We start from the raw sequence: 24,378 nt of genomic DNA on the forward strand, positions 1-24,378 counted from the left end.
GCCCCGCCCCTAGAGGCCCCGCCCCGTCTCTTACCGCCCGAGCCCGGAGTACCCGGATGAGGGCGAGCCGTCGGGGGTCCTTAGGAAGCGGCTGCGTTTTTGGAGGTGGCTGTTGCGGGCGTGAGCGGGTGGGGGCCCCTTCCTCCGCCCTCGGAACCGACCCGCTGCCCTCAGCCCCCGTCCGCGTCTTTCGCCCAACCGAAGACCCCCGTCCTCTCCCTCTTCCATTGCTCGGAGAGTTCTCGGGGCTGATCTCCCTTTTGGAACCGGAAGTACTGCAGAGGTCTAAGAGGGTCAGGGAGGGGACAGCGATTTGTGCACCTCCCAGACTGGAACCAAGGTCCGGACCTCTCTCTCCTTAGCACCCCCAGTTCCTCCAAACTCAGCCGGTACCCTCACCTGGCCCTAGGATGATCGATCACTCTGCCTTACCCCGAGGACATCCGGAGCCTCACCTTTCCTCTTTTAAACTGTGTTTTATTATTCAGATATGGGAGGGCCCGCTAGGCCACTCGCCCTCATTATTAGTGCCCCCGTTGCTGTAGAAATTCTGACCTCAAACACAAAACCGGAATTTCCCCGGGTGAGACCCTTAATGGCCCAGGAAAGCAGTCAGTCCTGCAATTTCCAGGCCACTCCACCTCAGAGAGGCTTTGCAAGGAAGGAGTAGGAGGAGGACCACGTCGCTTGGAGCACCTACAGCAGGCCACAGAGAAGGCAACCCCCATTTTACAGATGAGGAAGCTGAGGCTCAGGGGAATTGGTTTACCTGAGATCTCCCCAGTAAGTCAGGCAGAGCTAGGTGGGGACCCTGGGTGCAGACTCTTTCTATTGTAGATGCAGAGTGAGCATGAGACCTTGGATGACCCCAAGATACCTCTGAACAAGGCTGCACTGAGAGAAGCTAAAATGTCATTGCCATTTACCTACGTAAACAAGGACTCTGCCTGACTTAGGAAGCACTGAATAGCCAGTGAAAAGAACACAGGCTTTGTAGAAAAACTAGGCCTGAGTTTGAGTCCTGACTCTTACCAGTATGACCTTGGACAAGTCATTCGAGCTCTCGGCCTGTTTCCCAGAAGTAAAATGGGGTCACAGACTCAGCTGCTCCCTTCCTGGTGTGGTGCCAAGACCAAGTGCATGAAGATCTTTGTAAATGAATTCACTGCATGCGATGCCCATATAGGAGTTGAAGTTACTCCATGGGTAAACGCCCCTTGGTGATGAGGTGGGTGCTGTTCTTGGGCATAAAAGCAGCCCTGTGCCCAGCATGGATCAGTCTGTCTTCTGGCAGCCAAGTGCAGGTGTGAACCTTGGTCAGCCCCGTGCTCTTCTCCATTCGCAGCCCACGTACTAGAGTTTGGACTTGGATCAAAGTCTGGGGCAGCTCCCTCATTACTAGGGCCCTGGGTGCGTGATTGTGCCAGCAGGGTGCCAGTAGGCTGCCAGTGCCTCCAGCGGCTCATACTGTTATCCTCTCCTACAGGTGCTCCTACGACCTTTGCTGTGCTTAGACCCAGGTACTACCCACGGGATCGCCCAGCCTCTGGCAGCTCAACGTGAAGGCGTGAACTCAGCTTGCCTCAGAGCCTCCCCACCATGGTGAGTCCCATGAGGGCCAGGGCAGAGGAAGGATACCGTGGCCTTAGAGCCGTGGGGGTACCAGCCCTAGGCATGCTGGAGTTCCTTACACCCTGACAAAAAGACGCTGCTGCCTCCTGAGGTTCACAGAGGTTATGAGAGGAGAGGGGGTCATCCTCCCTCTCAGGGCCGGATCTCTGCTTCCCTCCATTTCCCAGCTGGTCCCAGCCGGGCCCGGGGCTGCAGCCTCTCAGTCCCTCCAAGGCCCATCTGCCCCTGGTCTTGGTCATACATTTAGATTAAAACATTCCTAGGTGCCTATTCTGTAATAGACACTGTAGCAGTCACAGGAGGAGTCACGAAGGATCTGGTGCCTGTTCCTGAACCTGAGGCAAGTGTGGGCTGGTCCCAGAGGTGTTCCTTACACCCTGTGGGTGGTACACCTCTGGTACACTGTGGGTGGCCCAGCATGCCCCTGGGCCTTACTCCAGGTCCACTCTAGAACTAGATCTGAACCAAAGCAGGCCTTGGAGAGACGTGGGTTCACATTTCAGCCTGTCACCAACCAGCTGTGTGACCTTCTTATAAAAGACTTGATCTCTCTGAGGTTGTTTTTTGTTTTCCTCACCTGCCGTGCGAGGCATATTAGGGCCCACCTCCATGTGGCCGTGAGGTGTTAATCAGACCTGAATCTGGGAGTCCTCACTCAGTGCCTAATCAACTTCCTTTACTTTTACTTTTCTATCCTCTCAGGCCACCGGGAACCAGGGTTGGCACGGTTGCCCGAGCCCCCCCTTCTGCCTCTGGTTGCAAATCCCAGGCAAGACTGACTGTCAGGAATGGCAGGGGGACACATTCTTGGAGGCTGGTGGCTCTGAAGGCTGGGCTTGAAGTTGAGACCGACTCAGAATTTCTTTGCGTATTCCAGTCCCCAGAGGGCTCTGAGAGCCACAAGCCCATGCCCTTACTAGGGCAAGACTTCTGTCACTCTCCGCCTCCCTTCAGCCCCTCGGGAAAGCAGCATGATAAGGCTAAAATGGGACTATCTTTGGAGCCAAGCAGACCTGGACACTCACTGGCTGTGTGACCCTGGGCAAAGTCACTAAACTATGCCTCGGTTTCCTCTTCCAGGCTAATCTTTCCTGCATAGTGTGGTTGGGAATATTAAATGAAGCATGCCCAGAAGCACTTAGACCCAGACCTCGCTCTCAGTCACTACTTGGGAACAGAGCCAGTCTTATTATTCTGCTCGCTTCCTGCTGACCTGGGCTGCTCTCCTAATCCCAGAGCAGGTGGCTCGGCTTTGGTCCCTGCCAGAGTTTGCACAAAGGAACCGGATGCCCGTAGGTTTAGGGAAGGAGCCTCAGGGAGATGCACCTTGACAGGACCTGGCTCAAAGCCGCCCTGGGCCACCAGGCGGCGCTGGGATCCTGCCCTCTGGGTCCGTATTAGGCTCTAGTCTCTCTTTGGGACAGAGACAGAACCCACACCCTAGTCTGCAAACCTTGTTCAGCTAGCAAGGGAGAAAAAGGGAGTAGCTGCCTTTTATTCAGTTCTGACCCTACAGCAGGTATATACTCTAGTTTATTAAGTCCCCAATTTGCCAAGGAAGACAGAGGTCAGAACGGTGAGGTGTCTTCCCTGAGCCTTCACAGCCGATGAGAGGCAGACGTGGGCTTTGAGCCCAAGCGCTCGTGACTGCAGAACCCAAATTCTCTTCCACTCCAGTCCCCGCGCTGGCCGCCTCTGCCTGCACCCTGTGTCAGCTCGGCTCTCCCCTCAGGCAAGCTGCCCCAGACCCTCCCAAGCGAGGTGTCCCATGGCCAGGTCCCACCTTCTACTTGTAAGGACCTGCCCACCTCTTCCTGACGGTCACTGGTTGCTCAGGTCATTCTAACTTGCCTCCTGGCCCGGCCACCATATGCTTTCACACCTCCAGACCCTGGCGTGGACTCTCCCCCCCGCGACCTGGAATATCCTTATCCTTTTTCCCTACCCCGGGCCTCTCGTGTCCTTTCCCTTCCTAACTCCTACCTGTCCTCACAAAGATTCTCGGGATCCACCGAGGACACGGTGCATTCCTCTCGTGCTGCACTTCCCACAGCATGTGGAAATGATCTCTCTGCACTTCCATCAAGGGCAGGACCAGCGTCTGTTAACTCTTTGCACACAGTGCCTAGCACCGGGCACACCAAGAGGCTCAGGAAATGTTTGTCCTGCACCAGAGGCCCGGCGGGAACAGGGTGCCTCCTCCAGGCACAGGAGCCTCAGCCTAGGGCTTCTCCTCCTTAGAAGAAGACTGTTGGGCCCTAATGTTATTACATTCGTTAATACTCAGGATTCTAGGTCCCCTCTTTTATTTCTACTGAAGCTATTCTCCCAGCTAAATTTGACCCATAGTCCAAAGCGCTTCATAAATTTTGCCCTGAATAAATGATCCCAAATTAAGAGAACTCCCAGAAGCAGCCACCTAAGAAAGGCATGCCCAGTTCGAGGAACTGCTGGGCCTTTGGGGTCTCCCTACGGTTAAAGGGGTCCTAGCCGCAGCAGCGTGTCCCTGCCAGCCGCACCTGGAGCCTCCTCCCTGCTCTTCTCTCGCAGACATCCAAGAAGCTGGTGAACACGGTGGCAGGCTGTGCCGACGATGCCCTTGCTGGCCTGGTGGCCTGCAACCCCAACCTGCATCTCTTGCGGGGCCACCGCGTGGCCCTCCGTTCTGACCTGGACAGCCTCAAGGGCCGCGTGGCACTCCTGTCAGGTGGGGGCTCCGGCCATGAGCCTGCCCATGCCGGTGAGTAGTCTGGGCAGAGTGCACGGGCTCCTGGGAGATCCTCGGGGCTCCTGGGTGTTGAGGACAAAGCCCCGGTCGGGTCCCGGTTCCTCCTCTCCCAGTCCCTCAGGCTGAGATCCGGGGCCAGTCGTGGCCTCTCTCTGGGCCTCGGTCTCTGTGTCTCTGAAGCACGAGGTTGGACCAGATGACCTCGGAGGCCCTTCCAGCTCTGCGAGTCAGTGATTCTGTGAATCCTGGCCTTCCAGGCCCACGTGACCCTTCCCCTCCTCCATGAAGCCTTCCTGACTTTTCCAGCCTAGAACCGTATACTTTTTCTGAATTCCCACCCTGCATTTTCGCATATAACGTGGACAGTCCTAGGTTGTTTCCTGTTCAGTGCCAGACATGGGAGTTTTCATTGAGCAATCCTGGGGGGCAGGGACCGGGCTTTGTATCGTCTGTACCTTTCCTGTCTCCCTCGGCAAAGCCATCCTGAGCACCATTCACGAGAACCTGTTGTTGCCTGGCACTGCTTTGGGCGCTAGGCATGCACCAGTGAGTCAGAAAGATAAGGTATCTGCCCTCACAGAGCTTCTGTTCTCCTTTGGAGATGCGGTAACCAGGTAAACACACAGTGAAAGAGCATTCCAGGGGCATCTGGGTGGCTCGGTCAGTTAAGCATCCGACTTCGGCTCAGGTCGTGATCTCACCGTTCGTGGGTTCGGACCCTACATTGGGCTCTGTGCTGTCAGTACAAAGCCGCTTCGGATCCTCTGTTCCCCCCTCTACTGCCTGTCTGCTGCTGGTTCTCTCTCCCTCTCTCCAAATAAGTAAACTTTTTTTTTTTTTTTTTTTTTTAAGAAGAGTGTTCCAGAGCGTGTAAGTCAAGTAGCAGAGACAGGAGAGCAGGGTAAAGGAACAGGGAGTCACTGGGGATAGGGCAGGGACTTGCCTCCGTTGGGAGGTCAGGGGAGGCCCTCCGAGGAGACAGCCCCTGAGGAAAGGTCTGTGGAGGGTGACCCGGGTGTTCTTTCAGCACTGAGCACACAGTAGGCCTTGCCAAACCGTGAAGCCCAGGAGCACGGGAAACCCTGGGGACTGCAGGCCCAGGTCCCCAGCGAGCACCCGCTCTGTCTCCAGGTTTCGTAGGGAAGGGGATGCTGACAGGGGTCATCGCAGGAGCCGTGTTCACCTCCCCGGCGGTGGGCAGCATCCTGGCAGCCATCAGGGCAGTGGCCCAGGCAGGCACAGGTAAGCCTGGCGTGCAGGAGGGGCTGCTGCGGGGAGGCCAGGCACTGAGGGGGCCCTGCCGGCTGCCTCTGCAGTGGGGACCCTCCTCATCGTGAAGAACTACACTGGGGATCGGCTCAACTTCGGCCTGGCCCGGGAGCAGGCCCGGGCTGAGGGCATCCCCGTGGAGATGGTGGTCATCGGGGATGACAGCGCCTTCACCGTCCTGAAGAAGGCAGGCAGGCGGGGACTCTGCGGCACAGTGCTCATACACAAGGTGAGATTTCCCACCCGGGACACTGGCTGGCCGGTACCCCCCACCCCCAGCCTGCTCTTTCCAGCCAGCCCACCTCCCAAGAAGCCACTCCTTCCCCAGTGCGCCCTGATCCAGGAAGCCCCTTCAACTACCTAAGCAGAGAATGGAAGCATTCTCCCGGACCTTTCCCTCTCCTTTCCCCACACCCACCCAGTTGCCCTGTCCTAGTGATCGGACTCCCGAATGCCCCTATGACGCACGTGCCCCAGAGCCCTGCCTTTCCTGTCCCAGCCTTGGTTCAGGCGCCCATGCGCTCATCCCCGGGTGGTGGTCGCTGCTCCTCCCTGGGTTCCCTGCCAGCTTCCTGCCTACCCCTCCAGTATGTTCCCCACCCTGCCCCAGAGATTTTGAAAATGTGTATCTGACCAGCTTGTTCACCTGCTGAAAGCCCCCCAGGCTTCTGAGAGTCAACCAGGGTTCCTTGGCCAGGCGTCCACCGACTAGCTGTGTGACACTGGACCAGTCACCTCCCTTCTTTGGGTCCATTTCTCTGTTTGCAAAGTCTCTTCTGGCTCCCAACACATTGGGGTTCTTGAAGATTCCTGGCAAGTGCACCGTGAACGCAAGAGGGTGCACTCTTCTGCCCTAAATGTGGTGGGCCGGGTTGAGGTGACGGTACTGAGATGCCCTCTTCCCAACTAGAAACTCAGCCCCAGCCGGTCGTCTACCCCCAAGTGGTACGGTGACCCCTTCCCCTCATTCTGTGCGGGTGCAGGTGGCAGGTGCCCTGGCTGAGGCAGGTGTAGGGCTGGAGGAAATCACAAATCGGGTGAGCGTGGTTGCCAAGGCCATGGGTGAGTGCCGGCCCAGGGATTTGGGAGGGGCCGGTGGGAGGATGAGGCTGACCTTGGGACTGACTAAGAGCAGGTTCCCTGCAGCTGCATAGGAGGGCTTTCCAGGCTACTCCCCAGGGGCTGAGGGAACGTCTCCTGGGGGAGCTCCAGGGGACAGGTAGCTTGGGTCCCCAAGCTGGGTTTCCCTTCCACCACCAAGGTGAAGAGTCTGGTGGCCTGTGTCAGCCAAGAGGCTGCCGTGGGCAGGGCTCCCGAGGTGTCTCTGCTGCCTGGCCCGACGCCCGGTGCCGAGAGCAGAATCTTTCTCACGCCTTGTCCTCGTTCCCGCAGGAACCCTGGGAGTGAGCTTGTCCTCCTGCAGCGTCCCTGGCTCCAGACCCACCTTTGAGCTCTCACCGGACGAGGTGGAGCTAGGCCTGGGTGAGTTTGGGGCCACCCCTGTCCTGGCCGTGCCTGCGCCTGGGTCTTGCCCACGTCTTATGCCCTGGGAGCTTTCCTCCCTGCTCACCTGGAGCAGGCGCCAAAGTAGTCTTCGTTGTTGGGGTTTTTTTAAGTTTATTTAAGTAATCTCTACACCCAACATGGGGCTTGAACTCACAACCCCAAGATCAAGACTTGCATGCTCTTCCGACAGAGCCAGCCGGGCGCCCGGGTCTTACTATTTTTATGTGGGCACTTGAGGCCCTTCTGGCCTGGCCTGCCTGGTCTCTTTACCTGCTTTACCGTCCACGCCTAGGGCTCTGGCCATGGGGGCTCTGTGCACCACCCACCTCCTTGTCTTTGTTCACACCACTTCTGGGCCCCTCTACCTCTGCCAGAAATCAGCCCTTCTTTCAAAGGGGGTCAGAGGCCACCCAGCTCCCTTCTTCCTCCCCCCACGCTTCCGAAGTGATAGGCAGAGGCCTCAGGTGGCCTCGCCGTGATTGCCTCTAGTTAAAGCTGCTTAACTAGTTAAAAGTTAAGTAGTTAGGTTCTAGCTGTCTCCACTACCCAGCCATAAGCTCCCAGAGAGCGGACTGTGTAGCTTTCATTATTCTGTCCATTGCCCCCGACACTCCTCACATACACGGTGCCTAGCCTCGTGCCGAGTGCTTAGTAAATCCTTGAGCAAAACATGAGGAGCAAATCCGCAGGCCCCGAGTGGGTCCACGGTGACCAAGTCTATCCACAGGGATCCACGGGGAAGCTGGCGTGCGCCGGATAAAGGTGAGAGGACTCCGTGGCCCAGGCTGGTGTAAGACCAAGGCCTCCCAACGCAGCTCACCCCTGACTCTTCCTTCTGACAGATGGCATCCGCCGACGAGATCGTGACACTCATGCTCGACCACATGACGAACTCCTCCAACGTGTCCCATGTGCCCGTGCAGTCTGGTGAGGGGCTGTCACGCTGCCTCCCAGCCTTTCCTCCCACTCTGGGCAGGGGGCCTGGAGAGTCTCACCTAGGCGTCATGTCTGCCCACAGGCTCCTCAGTGGTGCTGATGGTCAACAACCTGGGTGGCTTGTCATTCCTGGAACTGGGCATCATGGCCGACGCGGCTGTCCGCTCTCTGGGTGAGCCCTGCATCGGAAGGGGACCTCCCCGACCCCTGGAGCTGCTTTCCCTGCAGCCCTTTGAAGCCAGACATGAGAAAAGCAGCCAAGATGGGGTCTTGAGATGGCCCAGAGCAGGGGCGTACAGGCAGACGAGCCCAAGTCAGGCCATCACTCTGCCAGCTGATGACTGGATGCCTTGAGCCTGTCTCCTTGTCAGCTAGGAAGTGGCAACAATAGTACCTGCTTTATAGGGTCGTTACGAGAATCACAGGAGATTAAACAAACATAACGCACTTAGCATACGGCTTGGCACCTGCTGAGAACTCAGTAAAGGAGACTTGTAATTATCTCTCTTCCTTATAGAGGGGCACCTCCAGGGAATGTGGTAATTCGGGGCATCCCTGAGGGAATCTGGCCCTCTCCCTACTAACCTCAGGACCCTAGCTTCCAAAGTCCTTGTTTCTCTCCGTTTCTTTCTCTGACGCTCTGAGGACAAGTGCCCACCTTCCTCTCCTTCCCTCATGGACCTCCACACTCTGGTATTGCAGAGGGCCGCGGGGTGAAGATCGCCCGTGCCCTAGTGGGCACCTTCATGTCCGCCCTGGAGATGCCTGGCATTTCTCTCACCCTTCTGCTGGTGGATGAGCCTCTCCTGAAACTGATCGGTGAGACCCGGAAGCTGGGGTCATCCCAGCCTGGCCTCCTTGTGGCCAGGAGGAGCCATGGGGACTTGGAGACACCCCCTCAGGGACCATGACCTCTGTGGAGAGGCCCTTTGTGGCTTCTCCAGCCTTCAGCTCTCACTTGAGGCGTTGGTAGTAGGATCCTCCCCAGGGACCCTTCACACTTCCCTTGTACACAGCAGGCACTCGGTACTTGCTTGTTGAGATGGAGGGAACCAGGCACAGGTGGGGAGTCCATGTCCCACTTAATCCCTGACCGGCTGACCTGTGTCTACAAGAGTCCTCCTGCTGTTCCTAGATGCTGAAACCACCGCATCAGCCTGGCCCAACGTGGCCAAGGTCTCCGTGACTGGGCGGAAGCGGAGCCGGGCAGCCCCTGCCGAGCCTCTGGAGGTCCCCGATTCCACTGCCACAGGAGGTACTGAGCTGTGCTGTTAGGGAAGTGGCCCAGGGATTTGGCCTGAGCCCCGAGGGGTGTGGGGTAGACAAGGGATCTCCTACCCATGCCTCCCCACACGGGTCAAGTTCAGCCTCTTCCCCGCTGGCCTCCCTCTCCAGGCTTAGCCTCCGGGCAGACGGTGCTTGTGCTGGAACGGGTGTGCGCCACCCTCCTGGGCCTGGAGGAACATCTGAATGCCCTGGATCGAGCTGCCGGCGACGGGGATTGTGGCACCACCCATAGCCGTGCCGCCAGAGGTTGGTGCCAGGGTCCCTCTAGGGTTAAGAGAGGAGCTGGTGTAGAACATTGGTTCTGAGGTTTTGGCATTTCACGAACCAGAACAATTTTTTTTTTTTTAATTTTTTTTTTGGCGTTTATTTATTTTTGAGACAGAGAGAGACAGAGCACGAATGGGGGAGGGTCAGAGAGAGAGGGAGACGCAGAATCTGAAACAGGCTCCAGGCTCTGAGCGGTCAGCACAGAGCCCAACGTGGGGCTCAAACTCACAGATCGTGAGATCGTGACCTGAGCTGAAGTTGGACGCTTAACCGACTGAGCCACCCAGGCACCCCGAACCAGAACAATTTCAAAAGCACTGGGAGTGTTCACATGGGACGGACAACTTTTATTTTTCCCTGAGGTCATTCATAGGACCTGGCATCCCTTTCACCTGTTTTTATAAGAAAAGGTTCTTCTAGGGGCACCTGGATGGTTCAGTCAGTTGAGCATCTGACTTCAGCTCAGGTCATGATCTCGCAGTTTGTGAGTTCAAGCCCCGTGTTGGGCTCTGTGCTGACAGCTCAGAGCCTGGAGCCTGCTTTAGATTCTGTGTCTCCTTCTCTCTCTGCCCTTCCCTGCCATGCTCTGTCTTTCTCTCTCTTAAAAATAAACATTAAAAACAATTTTTAAGGAGCACCTGGGTGGCTCAGTAGGTTGAGCGTCCAACTTTGGCTCAGGTCATGATCTCACAGCTCGTGAGTTCGAGCCCCGCGTTGGGCTCTGGTGCTGACAGCTCGGAGCCTAGAGCCTGCTTCGGATTCTGTGTCTCCCTCTCTCTGCCCCTAACCCACTCGCGTTCCGTCTCTGTCTCTCTCAAAAATAAACATTAAAAAATACTTTTTTTACAAGTTTCTTCTAACACTACAAATGTAGAAATGTTGTTATTGCAAAATAAAATATTTTTTTGATAAAATTACGTATGTACATATGTATGTATATACGTAAGCTCTAGGCCCAACATGGGGCTTGAACTCACAGCCCCAAGGTCAAGAGTCGCATGTTCTACTGAGCCAGCCCGGTGCCCCAACGTGTAATCTTTTATAGTGAATAATAACTTTCAGATTCAAGGAAAACTCATATAATTGTCCTTATGTTTCTCAGCTTACCCAGACTAATGAAAGGCTCTTAATTATCCAGCCACCATGGGCTGGATTCCATCAAGAATTAGGCCCACCCCGGGCCTGGCACTGCTCTGCGGCTCTGAATACAATAGTAAGCCAAGCAGATAAAACTCCCTGCCCTCGTGGCTTATGTACGGGTGGGGGAGGCAAACAGCCGACGAGGAGTATCCAGGAAGGAGGACGCAGGGCAAAGGGCCGAGAAGTGAAGCAGGGGCTTGAGGCAGGGAACGCCAGGCCGAGGGTATCCGGGGCATGCCTCAGCTTCTGGGTGACAGGTGCCAAGGTCCCTGTCAGTCCCGGTTTCCCACCGCTCTGCAGACTGCCCAGAGGGTGTAGAAAAGGAGCTTTGGGGGGGCGCCTGGGTGGCTCAGTCGGTTAGGCGGCTGACTTCGGCTCAGGTCATGATCTCATGGTCCGTGAGTTCGAGCCCCGCGTCGGGCTCTGTGCAGACAGCTCAGAGCCTGGAGCCTGTTTCAGATTCTGTGTCTCCTTCTCTCTGACCCTCCCCCGTTCATGCTCTGTCTCTGTCTCAAAAATAAATAAACGTTAAAAAAAAAAAAAAAGAAAAAAGAAAGAAAAGGAGCTTTGGGAATCTCCCGAGGTTGGATTCCTCAGCCTCTTCCTGTGGCCATTACTTCAGCCTGGCAGCGAGGCCTGGGTGCTTGGTTGGGGTCCAGGCAGATGGGAGAGTCTGAATTCTTCGATGATTTTCTGTCTGCAGCAATCCAAGGGTGGCTGAAGGAGGGTCCACCCCCTGCCAGCCCTGCCCAGCTACTCTCCAAACTGTCTCTCCTGCTGCTGGAGAAGATGGGAGGCTCCTCTGGGGCGGTGAGTGCCGGCAGCCCCTGGGACCGGAGGGCTGACAGAGGGATCCCCCCGGTTGGCTAAGGCCCAGGCCAGCCCCGTGTGCTCAGCGTTTTGGTCCTTCCCAGCTCTATGGCCTGTTCCTGACTGCGGCGGCCCAGCCACTCAAGGCCAAGACAGACCTGCCAGCCTGGTCTGCTGCCATGGATGCCGGCCTGGAGGCCATGCAGAAGTGAGTCAGAGCCCCGGGCCTGAGACCAAGGGTGGGCTGGGGGCAGTGGATGATGTCACCCACTCCCAGCCAGGCCCGGTCCCCACTCCTAAAGTGACTCCCTGCAGGGAGTCCCACACATTCTCTTTCCCTGCCAGGTACGGGAAGGCTGCTCCAGGGGACAGGACTATGGTGTGTATTCAGCCCAGCCCTTCCCTCTTTTGAGTATAGAGGCCCTGAAGGCCCCCCTCTGTGGCAGGGCCTCTCCTCAGTCCCCTTTCCCTCACCTTATCCAGCTGGATTCCCTGTGGGCAGCAGGACAGGAGCTCCAAGCCTGGAAGAGCCCAGGGGCCAATCTGTTCCATGTTTTGACGAAAGCAGTCCAGGTGAGTGAGGCTGGGACCCAGCCACCCAGGAAGACAGGCTTGGAGCCACTGGGCTCCCATCTCTATGTGACCCTGAACAAGTTAATATCCTTCGTGTACCTGTTTCCTCCTCTGAACAGGGAGAGGAGTACCTATCTCAGGGGTACTGTGAGGCTAAGAGAGATGTGCAGCCCCAGCACAGTGTCTAGGACATAGCAAGCCCTCGGGAGATGGTAATTCTTGCCCTGCCAGACGTATGTGAGAGGTGACCTGTCCACCCTGGTGACAGTACTCAGGGCGTTGATAGGGCTGGGGCAGAGGGGTGCAGGGTCCATGGGAGGAAGGAGGCCTGGTGGCTTGTCTTTGAGCCTGCTCCCATGTTCCCACTCAGAGTGCGGAGGCTGCGGCTGAGGCCACCAAGACTATGGAAGCGGGAGCCGGGAGAGCCAGTTACATCAGCTCTGCGCGGCTGGATCAGCCGGACCCTGGGGCAGTGGCCACGGCCGCCATTCTCCGGGCCATCCTGGAGGCCCTGCAGCACAAGGGTGTGTGAGCGCCTCCTGGGCCTCTGTGCCCCTCTCACCGCGGCTCAGCGGTGGCCACTGGCAGTTCCTCCTGTCTTCCAGCTGTGACCCTCCCTGTCCCCTTGCCCCCAGGGCCTGTCCTGAGTTTGGCAGGGAACCCTCTACCAACCTCCAGAATTCCTACAGAAACTGCAGGCCCAGAGTGGGTCATGTACCACCTTACGCTACCCTTTCCCTCTTCAGGGAGGTGGAATTCTGGGGTCATGCTGCTCTGCCCCAGCCACCTTGAGGCCTCAGTGATAGCCATTTTCCTTGGGTGGCAACATGGCCTTTAACTGGCCATGCTAATTTGGTTTTAAGGCTTCCTGTGAAAGGCCTTCCGACCTTGACCCTGAGCCAATGTGAAAAACAAGCAAATTAACCACATGGAAGCAAGAGCTCCGGCTTCTGCTGAGGGAGATTTTTCCCACCAATACGCCAGGCACTAAGGCCTCAGCCTCTGGTTGAAATGATCATGACCCGGGGTGCCTGGGTGGCTCAGTGGGTTAAGCATCCCAACTTTGGCTCAGGTCATGATCTCAGAGTTCGTGAGTTCGAGCCCTGCGTTGGGCTCTGTGCTCACAGCTCTGAGCCTGGAGCCTACTTCAGAGTGTCTCCTCTCTCTGCCCCTCCTGTGCTCACATTCTGTCTCTTTATCTCAAAAATAAATAAGCATTAAAAAAATTAAAAAAAAAAAAAAAAAGATGATCACGACCCATACCCTTCTACGTGACACCCAAAGGTAGGGTCTACGCAGCTTGGCTGGCTCCACTGGGATCCCATTCCCGTTCTCCCTCCAGTACACACACCACACCTCCTAGGCGTGCTTTTCTCAGCACTACGATAACCTTCAGGAATCCAGTGGGCAAACAGGACACCAGAAGAAATCACCGTATTTTATATATAATTTTTTTTGAAATCACCATATTCTAAAGCTCAGTGGTAGGACAGAAGCTGCACCCAAGCCAAACCCCAGGTCCCTAGGGCAATCGCGGATAGCACCTGGGCAAGCAGGAGGGGCTGCTGCGTCCGGTGCACGGTAGAGACGATACGCACACCTGGCCCGTGCTCGGTGCAGGGGAGCAGTTAAAGGCACTGGTGTGGACTCAGACACAACTAAATCCCGATTTGGCTTCAAACCGGCTACATAAACTCAGGCCCACTATTTAGCCTCTTGGGATCTGTAAAATCAGAACAGTACCCGTCTCACAGGGACAAGGACAGGGACTGACATGAACTGAAGGCAAAGCCCCCAGCACAGCCCAGGTGCTCACTCGCTGAGTTCCTGTTATCACTAGTGTCTGCACCCGACTCCTGCCGGGTCATCTGATCCACCAGCAGGAGGTATCTACAGCTGGTCACAGAGGGAAGGGGGCCCTCCGTCACTTTACCCAAAGTTGGCCGCAGGCTCCCTCAGTCCCTGGGCTTCTCTATTCAGGGTCCCCTGTCCATCATGAGCCTGCACCTCGGGTCCCTCGTCACTAGGTATGGTTGTCAGTGCATAGGTGCGCACACCCACCAGCTGGCAAGGAGACTGGCATAAACACCTGGCCTGTGGATCCCAACTCTACCACTTCCTGGCTGAGTGATCTCAGCTACCAGTGACCAAGTCACTACCCAGTTTCTGAGTTCCAGTTGTAAAAAGGAAACATTTCCTTCCTTGTGAGATAACCAAGTACTCAGAAGCTTTTCGTTATTAAGGACATCCAGACATACCATGAGTCACATACCATTCCAGGAGGGCAGCCTGGAGATCTCTGGCGCCTTTTGGTGTGTTTCTCCCCAGTCTGAAGGTCACAACTGTCCTGAGGCTTTCACAAGTTTCCCAGAGCGCAATTAACCATAATGTGATCACAGTAGAGAAGGCTTTGATTCTTTAAAACACGATTAAAGGAAACCAAGCTGCGTGAACAAGTTACAGCTCCACCCATACGGAAAGAGGGGGCGCGGGGCACGTGACTGAGGTGCCTGGAAGTCATCCCAGTGGCTTCAAAGGCTCCATCCCCTCAGGAAGTCCAGTCACAGTCCTGCCGACATCGGGCCACACGGGGTTGGGGTGGACGGTCCGCCTCCTCACCACCTGCCAGGGGTAAGTGCACTGGTGCTGCTGGTCACTGAGCACGGCAATATGGAGCTGGGTCCCAGCAGGGCTCATTTGGAGAGGGCGGGAAAAGCCACGGCCCCATCACTTCAGAGAGGAGCAGATTCCCCCGTCCCATCCCCCACTACTCCCCCCTGCCCCCCCGCAGCTCACCCTCAGGCATAACAGGAGACTGGGTTTGGCCAAGCAAGTAGCCACTGGGGGCAAATGAGGCACTCCGGTACTCAGCAGGGAGCACCTTGGAAAGCCGCCCACGGGGAACAATGCACCACAACTTTGGCTTGTTGCATGGGGAGCTAGAGAGTGAAAATCAGCTGGGCAGGGGCTCTGCCAAGAGAGCGAGGCTGAGCCTGCCCAGGGCCAGGTGGGGAGGCCCTGATCCAGGCAGGGGCATCCCTTGTGGGGCAGCCGGGGACACGCAGTTCTTGGGAGAGCAGGTCATCAGGGTTCCTCGGGCTGCCCGACATTGACAGGCACGTAAGTCACGGGGAAAGGCCAGGATCTAGGCCAGGGCTGTGGCAGCAGCGAGAGGTGGAGGCACGTGGTCACAGTGCAGGCGGACGAGGAATGCAGCGACACGAAACAGAACAGCAAAGAGCAGTCAGCTCCGCAGCTTCTCTGCGGAAGCCCCTCTGCTGCCCTTCTCCTCCTTCCATCACCTTCCATCACCTTCCACCTTCTCCATTCCAGCCTCACGTCTGGGCGGGCTGGATGGAGGGCACGGCCGATGCTGGCCGCCCGACGGTCAGGGCGGCCCAAATATAACGCGCGCCTTCCAGGGAAAGCTGCCGGACACCGTTACCTCCCTCACTTTCCACGTACAGGTTGCACCTGCGTCCTGGCTTATCTGAGCTGGAGAGAGTCTCTACCAGATCCTTAGGGGCCGAGAGGGGAAATCAGCTTGACTTCACACAGGGAGCAGGGAGCACACAGCGTGAGCAGCTGGGGCGGCGTGTGCGGAGAACCCGAGAAGTCGATGCCAGGAAGGGGTAGAGAAGCCACCAAGCAGAGCAGGTGGGCAGGAGATCGGTGGGGAGAGCAGGCCCCACGTGGAGGCCAGAAGAGGTTCGGGCCCAGAGCGCAAAGCTGGTCTGTTGCCGAAACCAGAGAGGAGGCCCTGACAGAGAAGAGCTTCTGGGGGGAAACACCTCCACCTGCTCGTGGGTGCCCTTCCCGCTTCACTCCCCGTCACACAACAGGGGCTGGAAAGACAGAGAGAGGCACAGGCGTTAATGGCAGGACACCACAACTGCCCCTGACTGGCAGGAGTCGCACCTGGCCCGAGCTGTTCAGACAGACCCCCGACCCGCAGGGCGGTCCCCGCCCAAGCCACCACATCTCTCAGGGAAGCCCCAAAGTCCCTCAGTCCGATGCACCCCCCCCCCCCCCCCGCCGTCTCACCACATCCCTCAGGGGGAAACCTACCCACACACGGAACCCACCCCGAACCCGTCAGCCAGCACCTGCTGGATAAGCTCCGCCCCCAAGACCAGCCCCAAAGCTGGGAGAATGGGAATTCCGACACCCTCTCGTCATGCTCAAGCCCTTCCTTGGAGGACAGAAGGCCACACTTTCCCCTCATGAAGCCACAGGAATTTGGAGAAGGGCGTAACCGTCTGTCCTCTCCCAAGGGACAGGCCCCGGGAGCCTCTGAGCAGCTCCATTTGCCACCATGGCTGGGATGAGCCGCTTTGACACAGTGCCCCCCCATCAGCCAACCTAACCCCACCATCAGTCGACCCGGTTTCCCACCATGTTACTGAGCGGGCTTCCCGGCAAGGCCCGAACCCTTCCTGGGTGGCCCTTCTCTAGGCCTGGCCCTACCCCAACCTGGAATGAAAGACCCAAGACCCCGTACCTGTCCTTCGCTCAGGATCCCTGGCTCTGGGCGTTTCCAAGACGAAACCAGGAGGATATAGAGCACCAGTACCCCAAAGACCACGACCAGCATCCCGGTGCTGTTGGCAAAGACAGCTTCACTGGGCAGACTGGAGTATGGCTGGGTGTTGTTGTTCCTGAAGATGACAAAACACCGTGGGCCCTCGAGAGACTTTTGCCACCTGTTTTGGCCCAGTGATAGACCCAACACCCTTAACGGGATGGTGAGAGAGAAAAGCTTCCGAGGACCATCTGTGACCTGGAATGTTAACATAGTTTCTGGTCCCTGCCACCACCACAAGTATCTGCAGGATGCTTCTCACCTATGAGGAGACTAAAGCTCAAAAATATGAGCTTGCCCACAGTCGTACAACTAGTAAATGGCATAGCCCAGACTTAAACCCAAGTCTGACCTCATAACTTCCTTGCTTTTCACTACCCACCCCCCATGCCTTAAAATAATGGGGGATGGTAGTGGTTAGGCATGAGGTGGTCATCTTAACCCCCAGCTCTGCCACTTTCGGGCCGTGTGCCCTTAGGGAAGTTACTTAACTTCTCTGTGCCTCAGCTCCCTTATTTGTAAGCGGCAATGACAACAGTATCCATGTTGTAAAACGATCAGAGGATTAAATTTAAGGCGCTTCGAATAGCTTCTGACACACAGTAGGTACTAAGTCAATCTGATGGTAGATAAATTTTTTGCTGACGAATTTACCAATCCCAACCTAAAGATTCCATGACCTTCCAGATCAAGAACAAGCCCATCTCCAAAGGCTCCCTACCCCTGGATAGGCCCTGTGATCACAGGGTGCATCTTTGGAAGACGCCATGCCTTCCCCTCGACATTAGAGCTGGGGGCCCCATCCCACTCACAAACTGAAGAAGAGCTTCTCATTAATGCCGGAAATGACAGACGCAATGGACAGAAAGAGGATGATAGCTCCAAAGAAGACGTGGATGGGTTTAAGGAGGCTGCGCAGCCACACGGACACCCACGGCAGCAGGAAGACGACAAAGCCCAGGAACCACTGTGAACACAGGGAGGTGCCTGACTGCACCGTGCTGTTCCCGAAGGTGTAGCAGGCCATCCCGCCCACTGGGCCCCCGACCCCGCGGTGGCCTCTCGCCCTTGTTTCCCAGCTCAAACCTCCCACCAGCTCCCGCACTATGGTCGATTTCTTAGCCGAACCAGAATGTTCCACGAAATGCTTAGCTACAAGCCCAGTCTCCCGAAAGCCCAGCCACCCTTGTGATGTCTCTGCTGCCTTCCAGTCCTGCCCCATAAAACTCGCCTGTGCAGGGCTGACGTCAGTGTGCAGAAACCACTTCCAGAATTGCTTCTGGTTCACAGAAAGGTGGGGACGGGGAAGGTGGAAAGGACCACAGACCGCATCAGCGTGGTATGTGCTATGATAAAGCTAGGACAACGGAGGGGCAGGGGGACGGGCGTGGGAACTACCAGTCTCCTGCGGCCACTTAAGCTGCCGATTCTATGGGATGCGCCCTGCAGGGCCATCTCTGGGCAATAACCGGAGGGAGTATTTGGTGCGGACGCCAGTGAAGTCCCAACCGGAGCCCATGGCCGCCGTCTGGGAGCGGGAACCCGAAGGAGAGGACCCACCTGGCAGGCAAAAAGGAAGACGGTGACGATGCCCAGCCAGCTGTGCAGGGAGTAGAGGCTGACGGTGTTTTCGTGGTTGTGAAACTGAAAGACGACGACCAGCCCCAGCACGGTCAGGATGAAGGCCAGCAGGTGCAGGACTGCGTGGCCAATCTTCCATGGCAGCTTGGGCCCCACCCACGACTGCGGCAGGCGGTACACCAGCGACGCTGCGGGAGAGAACGTCCCAGGGCCCGGCCTCTTCCCCTCAGCTCCCCCAGCACCTTAGGGGGAATTAACCTGACGCGGTCCCACACCGCCTCCCAACCAGAGAGGAAGGAAATGCTAGCACGTGGCCACCCACTCCCCGGCATCTCCTCTCCTCACATCGTTTCAGCCGTGAAGGGGGCAGAGGGAGACAAAACAGTGACAAAAAGGGAGAAGCGGGTTTCTTGGACCCACCGGTCTGTCATTACATAATGATGTGTACATATGTCATTACATAACAAATGCACTCAAGCACAGTTCTGCGGGTGAGAAAGCAATGTCGCTTTCGTTATTTCTTCCGCCTTCTTACAAGCGCAGTTAGTTGTCACAAACCCGGGCTCTTAATCGGGTTACACAGACCGAGGTCCACAGCCCGGCTCTGCCTCTCAGCTCTGTGGCCTCTTGTTTCTAAATCTCAGTTTCCCCATCTGTAAAATGGGGAGAGCGGCAGAGCCCATCTCGCAGGCTTCTCGTAGGAACAAAATGGGCTGAGGTATCTGAAGTGCACAGGATAAGCAGCTACGACCAATGTCATCACCGTTCCCATTTTACAGGTGGGGAAAGTGAGGCTCACTTGGGCCCAAGGCCCGGCTCTGGATGCACGGGGCAAACACGGGCCTGGCACGGGTAAGCAGCTTCCTCATGGAAGGACCCGTGTCATGAGACGCTTCAATCTCCTGCTCCCTAAAGCAGAAGTTGGCAAACTACAGCCCATGGGCCAAGTCCAGCCTGCCATGCATTTTTGTGAGTAGTTTTACTGGAACACAGTCACGGGTGTGTTTTCATGTCATCTATGGCTGCTCACGATACAAGAATAAGGATGGGTAGCTGCAACACAGATCGTAGACCCTGCAAAGCCTGGAACGTTTACTATCTGGCCCTTTACAGAAAAAGCGTGCCAACCCCCGCCCCAGAGTGTCCGTGAAGCTCTGCTTCTCAGGTGGCCCTCCTCCTCACTACTACCTTCCTGTAAATGACACCGGGGGCCACAGACAGCCCGGCCTCCCCCACTCTCGTAGCCGCAAACCCAGCAGTGACAAAGGCCAGCTGTGGAGAGGGAGAGCTCTGCCCCGGCCGGGTCTGGGTCACAGCACGTCTCCCAGGGCCTCGTACTCACCAGCACTGTAGACCACCACTGAGCCAGCGACCATGAACACGGGGTGATAGTTGAACATGAGGCTGGTACCATCCCAGGCAAAGCCACCATGCCACAGCTGCATCCAGTAGACGGTGAGGATGACGCACATCAGGCCCAGCAGCGACAGCGCGTAGAAGGACAAGTAGAACCACCCGACAGCCATTCTGACCAGGCGCTCCTGGAAGCAGCAGAGGTCACACGTTCCCGCCGGCTCTGCTGGCTGGAGCGCACCCCACACGCCAGCTAAAGGAGGGAACAATGAGCTCGCTCTTGCCCAAGGGGTGGGTGCTTTTCACTTCAGATCTCCTGCCACCAGCCCGGGCACTGCCCCGTGAGGCCCGATCTCTGGTTATGGACAGTGAGGCTGGCCCCACCCCAGCACCCAACGGTACACAGTACGGCCAGCTTGGGCCTGCGGCCGGCTCTGGAGAGGGCCCTCCTCTGCCGGGGCCGGACGTCAAGGCTCTGGGCCCAAAGCCCTGCGATTAGTCTCCCTTCACAGGGCCAAAAGGTAAAGAATCCACCCTTTTCCCACGGAAAATTAGGGATAGGAATCAAAATCCAGGCTAGAGTCATAGAAACGCCTCGGCCCTCAGTTCTAACAGAAGGAGGCAAAACCATAATCTGCAAGGAGCAAACACACCATCATTAGGAAGAAGGAAGAGAGGAAGTCCTATGATCTCCCACTTCTACAAAAAAGTTCTTCCCCAGACGGTGAACTCCGTGGGGCTAAACCTCCCACTGAGGAAGTAAGATCAGGCTGTTGCTCTAGAACCCCCCACACTCCACACTTGCAATTGGACAACAGCCCTCAGGTGTCCCCAGGCCTGATACTTCTGCTTTCTCTTCCTCCGTGGAAAGTTCAGAGGAGAAAGGAGGAAGCAAGAACTCATGGTCTAGAAAGCAAGAGTTTATTTTTAGCTTTCCCTGTGTACCTGATAAACTCAGAAACCAACTCTGGTTTCAGACAAATGCCTCGGGCCCTAAGCAGTTGCACTTTAACACCAGGCAGGTGGGCGTGAGGTTTGGCGGGCAAACACACAAAGCCACAGGGCCGTCTCGGCTTTTCCGCTAACTACACGTGTAGGCAGCACGGGCCCAGCTCTCAAGGCGGTCACCCTGTCCCGCGGACTCACACCGAGAAGGAGACACTGCGGCAGGCTGCAGTTCAGATCCCTTAATCTGAGGCCGCTAACAGAGAGGAAAGGAAGTCCCTGAAACCGGCCAGAACTCCCAAGGAGGTAACACACTGGATTCCCTCACCTTTGGAATTAGTGGTAGGCTGACAGAGTGCGGGCCTAGGCTCCGATCCTTATGAAATGAGGCATCTGGAGGAAGTCACTTAGCATGTGTAGGACTCAGTCTTCTCATCTGAAAAAAAGGCATGGTAACAAGAATAGAACTTACTGAGTAGAACCCGTGAACACAGGATCCCATTTGCTCCTCTTGACAACCCTGTGAGAGGTCCTCAACCCCACTTTACAGAGGAGGAAACCAAGGGTCAGAAAGATTTGGGGCACCTGAGCGGTTCGGTCGGTTAGGCATCTGACTCGATTTCGGCTCAGGTCATGATCTCACGGTTTCGTGAGTTCAGGCCCCACGTGGGGCCCTGTGCCGACAGTGTGGAGCCTGCTTGGGATTCACCCAGTCTCTCTGCCCCTCCCCTGCTCGTGCTGTCTTAGTCTCTCTCAATATAAATAAATAAAACTTAAAAAAAAAAAAAAACTTAAAAAAAAAAAAGAAAGATTAAATACCAGCATTAGGACCCAGTAAAGGGGTAGGAAGTTTCAAATCCTTGTCCGTTTGGCTTCAAGTCCCCTGTTTTTTTACCTCGACCATAGGTTGTCAGAAGGTCAAGTGAGGGGCGCCTGGGTGGCTCAGTTGGTTAAGCGTCCAACTTCGGCTCAGGTCATGATCTCACAGTTTGTGAGTTCGAGCCCCGCGTCAGGCTCTGTGCTGACAGCACGGAGCCTGGAGCCTGTTTCGGATTCTGGGTCTCCCTCTCTCTCTCTGCCCCTCTCCTGCTTGTGCCTTCTCTCTCAAAAATAAATAAACATTAAAAAAAAAAAAAAAAAGTTTTTTTTAAAAAAAAGGTCAAGTGAGAAAATGTCCGTTAAGGACGCTGTGAGAGCTAAATATTCTGCTTTTCTCGATGTTGTCACAGCAGTTCATCCTAGCTACCAACTAAAGCCTGAAGCTCGTGGTCCCCGTGGCTGCCCAGGCCTCTCAGTGGCCCCAACGGCATGTCACGCCAGTTCTCTCCATGACAGGTGTCCACCTAATCAGCAAAAGACACTGAGCTCTCACAATGTGATCCAAGTTAGCAGTCACCACACTGAGAAAGTTAGATCCGAGGGCTGGGGGAAAACCAAGCTTCCATAAGGCTAGAAGGAGAAAATAATGTCTTCCTAGAAGCTTCCTGACTCAACTCCTGAGCTCAGAGATTTGCTGCCCAGCCTCTGAGGCGTCCCCTTAGTCCCCGTAAGAGCAGAGGAAGTTTCGGGTCACCAGATGTTCAGTCACCCCCCAGTGAAGTCAGCATGAAGCACTTGGTCAGCAGGCTCCATCCGTCAGACAGTATCTCTCATGACTTTCTTTTCCTTTGGAGGAGAAAAAAAACAAAAGTAAATATAATCCAAAAGAGACTGTCTCCACCCTCCCGGATTACTGCTCCGGGACAGACTTAGAATATTCAACGGGGACACTTTGCTGAACGAGGGCCGCAATATTACACTGCTCACAGGACACAGAAGAGCCCTTCCTCTGCCCGAGTGTGCAAAAACAGAGAAAAAAAGAATACAGTGAAAACTGCAACCCAAACGCCGAGAACAGTCTTTCATTTATTCCAAGAAAGTAGGTTTGTGCTATGATTTCAGGGTGTGCTCACCATTGTTTGGTCTCTGATTCTGCCCATTCCAAAGCAGAAATCCCCATACGCTTCTACAAAGGCCCAGAATGGTAAATACCTTAGGCTTTGTAGGCCGGACAGTCTCTGTCACAACTATGCCATCGACTCTTCTCATGTAGTGCAAAAGCAGGCACAGACACCTTCACAAATCAACACGGCTACGTTCCCCCAAAAACTTTATTTGCGGGCAAATTTCAGGTTCATGTCGTCTTTACGTACCACAATTATCCTTTTCGTTTCTGTTACTTATCTAAAAATGGAAAAACCTTGGAGAGCCGGAGTGGCTCAGTTGGTTAAGCGTCCTGACTCTTGATTTCAGCTCAGGTCATGATCTCACAGTTGCGTGAGCTCGGGCTCCACGTCCAGCTCTGCGCTGACAGCACAGAGTCTGCTTAGGACTCTCTCTCTCTCTCTCTCTCTCTCTCTCTCTCTCTCTCTCTCAAAATAAATAAACATTTTTTTTTAATAAAAAAAAAAATGCAGGTGTGCCAGATTTGGCCTGGAAGTTACAAGTGTTGTCAACTGTGATCTAAGAAATATACTCCCCAACCTAATACTTTCCTCGGTCCCTTGACAAAAAGGATTCTCCCTGGCTGCATCAGGCCCTGGCATAGAAAATGGGTAAGTTTCCATTCAGCTCTTAATTTTAGGAAAAGGCTCTATTCCAAGCTCTTATAATATTACATTTATAATTTAGAACTACAAGCAGATGAAGGGATAGAAAGTCAATTTGTTGTTCCTGCTTCCAGATGAATGGTGGGGGATTTAGGAATCCTGAGAATCAGACTTCGGGTTCAAGTCCTAAACGCTTCTCTGACAGATCAAAATCACCGGGACCCAAAGAAAGAAAGCGACTTGGCCACGGTGAGTGGCAGAGCTGGTACAGGAACCCAGGTTCACTTCCCCTCAGCTCCAAGAACGCCTCACTTCCAAACGTAGCTTCTGTAAAATCAGGGCTCAGGAGTGAGGACCCCTGAACTCCAGCCAGGAGGTAGATAAGCAAGGTACTCCTTAGCACCACAGTGATTACAGACCCGCCCTTCCGGACTGCTCCCGTTTGGCTCCGGTGTCGGGAGAACCGCTCCAGGAATCCGGAGCCCGATCCCTGACTCTTCTGCGGGGACGGAGGGCGGCTGTCGGTCCTAGCTAACCTTCGGTGAAAACTACGGCGAGGAGCTCCGCCTGCTGACTGCGACTTCCGAAGAGCTTTCGTGCCTGTGCAACCACACCTGTAGAAGGAAGGACACGGACAGCGGTGTCCATTTCCTACAAAAGAAAGCTGAGCCCGAGCGAGGGGTAGCGACAGCACGAAGGGAAATAGCAGCGGAGCCAGCACTCGAACCCAGGTCCGTGAACTCCCCACCCGAGCTCTTTCTCACCCCCGAACCCCAGAGGGTCGCAGGGGTCTCTCGGACCCGCCTCTCGCCACCCGGCGCCGCGGCTACTAGGACTCCGGGAAGTTGGAATCGGGGACTTTCGGAGACGAACCCACCCGCCGGGCACCGCCACCCAGTGCCAAAAGAGCCGGGCCGCCGCCCTCTCTTATAGGCTCATAGCACTTCCGGCCGCGCGCGCGGCCGCCTGGGAAATGAAGTCTGGAGTTGTGGACTCCAACATCAGTCCTTCCGCTGGTGTTTCTTCCCTAGGGAGTACCGCCCCGGCTCCGCCCTGCCTCTCACCCCGTCCCCCATCTCGCGTTCGGGCGGACGCGAAGCCTCTCGCCTGGGGCTGGGTCTCAGCAAGGCCGCGGGACAGCGACTGGGAGGGTCAGGAGCTGGACGCGGCGACGCCGGGAA

At 55.9% G+C, this 24,378-nt stretch overlaps 2 protein-coding genes across 14 annotated transcripts; one reads left to right on the top strand and one right to left on the bottom strand.

The window, feature by feature from the left end:
- TKFC (triokinase and FMN cyclase) lies at nt 1-13,243 on the top strand. 7 transcript variants are annotated; one of them, XM_042906107.1, is made up of 19 exons: nt 1-105; nt 1,487-1,602; nt 4,183-4,372; nt 5,492-5,602; nt 5,677-5,858; nt 6,613-6,691; nt 7,022-7,111; nt 7,863-7,897; nt 7,978-8,062; nt 8,154-8,243; nt 8,774-8,890; nt 9,207-9,326; nt 9,467-9,604; nt 11,469-11,575; nt 11,680-11,783; nt 11,921-11,954; nt 12,059-12,148; nt 12,268-12,360; nt 12,519-12,609. In XM_042906107.1, the coding sequence occupies exons 2-18, from the start codon at nt 1,600-1,602 to the stop codon at nt 12,334-12,336; spliced, it is 1,644 nt and encodes a 547-aa protein (XP_042762041.1). In that variant the 5' UTR covers nt 1-105; nt 1,487-1,599; the 3' UTR covers nt 12,337-12,360; nt 12,519-12,609. The 7 variants fall into 7 exon arrangements, with proteins under 7 accessions (XP_042762041.1, XP_042762036.1, XP_042762040.1 ...); XM_042906102.1 differs by lacking the exon at nt 12,268-12,360 and having other exon boundaries at nt 12,519-13,243; XM_042906106.1 differs by having other exon boundaries at nt 12,268-12,611.
- Nucleotides 13,244-14,932: 1,689 nt separating this feature from the next.
- On the bottom strand, nt 14,933-24,348 carry LOC122200480 (lysosomal membrane ascorbate-dependent ferrireductase CYB561A3). Of its 7 annotated transcripts, none has more exons than XM_042906115.1 (9): nt 24,262-24,348; nt 23,617-23,811; nt 22,183-22,274; nt 20,938-21,045; nt 19,654-19,852; nt 18,291-18,499; nt 17,543-17,697; nt 16,650-16,806; nt 14,933-15,993 (listed from the first exon to the last, which is right to left on the bottom strand). In XM_042906115.1, exons 5-9 carry the CDS (start codon nt 19,835-19,837, stop codon nt 15,970-15,972), a joined length of 729 nt encoding a protein of 242 aa, XP_042762049.1. In that variant the 5' UTR covers nt 19,838-19,852; nt 20,938-21,045; nt 22,183-22,274; nt 23,617-23,811; nt 24,262-24,348; the 3' UTR covers nt 14,933-15,969. The 7 variants fall into 7 exon arrangements, with proteins under 7 accessions (XP_042762049.1, XP_042762050.1, XP_042762051.1 ...); XM_042906116.1 differs by lacking the exon at nt 24,262-24,348 and adding an exon at nt 23,962-24,120 and having other exon boundaries at nt 19,654-19,917; XM_042906117.1 differs by lacking the exon at nt 24,262-24,348 and adding an exon at nt 23,962-24,119 and having other exon boundaries at nt 23,734-23,811.
- Nucleotides 24,349-24,378: the final 30 nt, after the last annotated feature.

Source organism: Panthera leo, chromosome D1 (genome assembly GCF_018350215.1).
Source record: "Panthera leo isolate Ple1 chromosome D1, P.leo_Ple1_pat1.1, whole genome shotgun sequence".
Taxonomy (NCBI): Eukaryota; Metazoa; Chordata; class Mammalia; order Carnivora; family Felidae; genus Panthera; species Panthera leo.

What these genes read in the sequence shown, in the direction of transcription:
- TKFC (XM_042906102.1), top strand. An exon ending in CCATGAGCCTGCCCATGCCG is followed by an intron (nt 4,373 to 5,491) that starts GTGAGTAGTCTG and finishes CTCTGTCTCCAG; the next exon opens with GTTTCGTAGGGAAGGGGATG. An exon ending in CTCCAGGGGACAGGACTATG is followed by an intron (nt 11,955 to 12,058) that starts GTGTGTATTCAG and finishes CACCTTATCCAG; the next exon opens with CTGGATTCCCTGTGGGCAGC.
- LOC122200480 (XM_042906115.1), bottom strand. Translation starts at nt 19,837, where the DNA reads ATGGCTGTCGGGTGGTTCTACTTGTCCTTCTACGCGCTGTCGCTGCTG. An exon ending in AGTGGTGGTCTACAGTGCTG is followed by an intron (nt 18,500 to 19,653) that starts GTGAGTACGAGG and finishes TCTCTCCCGCAG; the next exon opens with CGTCGCTGGTGTACCGCCTG. An exon ending in GGATCCTGAGCGAAGGACAG is followed by an intron (nt 15,994 to 16,649) that starts GTACGGGGTCTT and finishes CTGTCTTTCCAG; the next exon opens with CCCCTGTTGTGTGACGGGGA.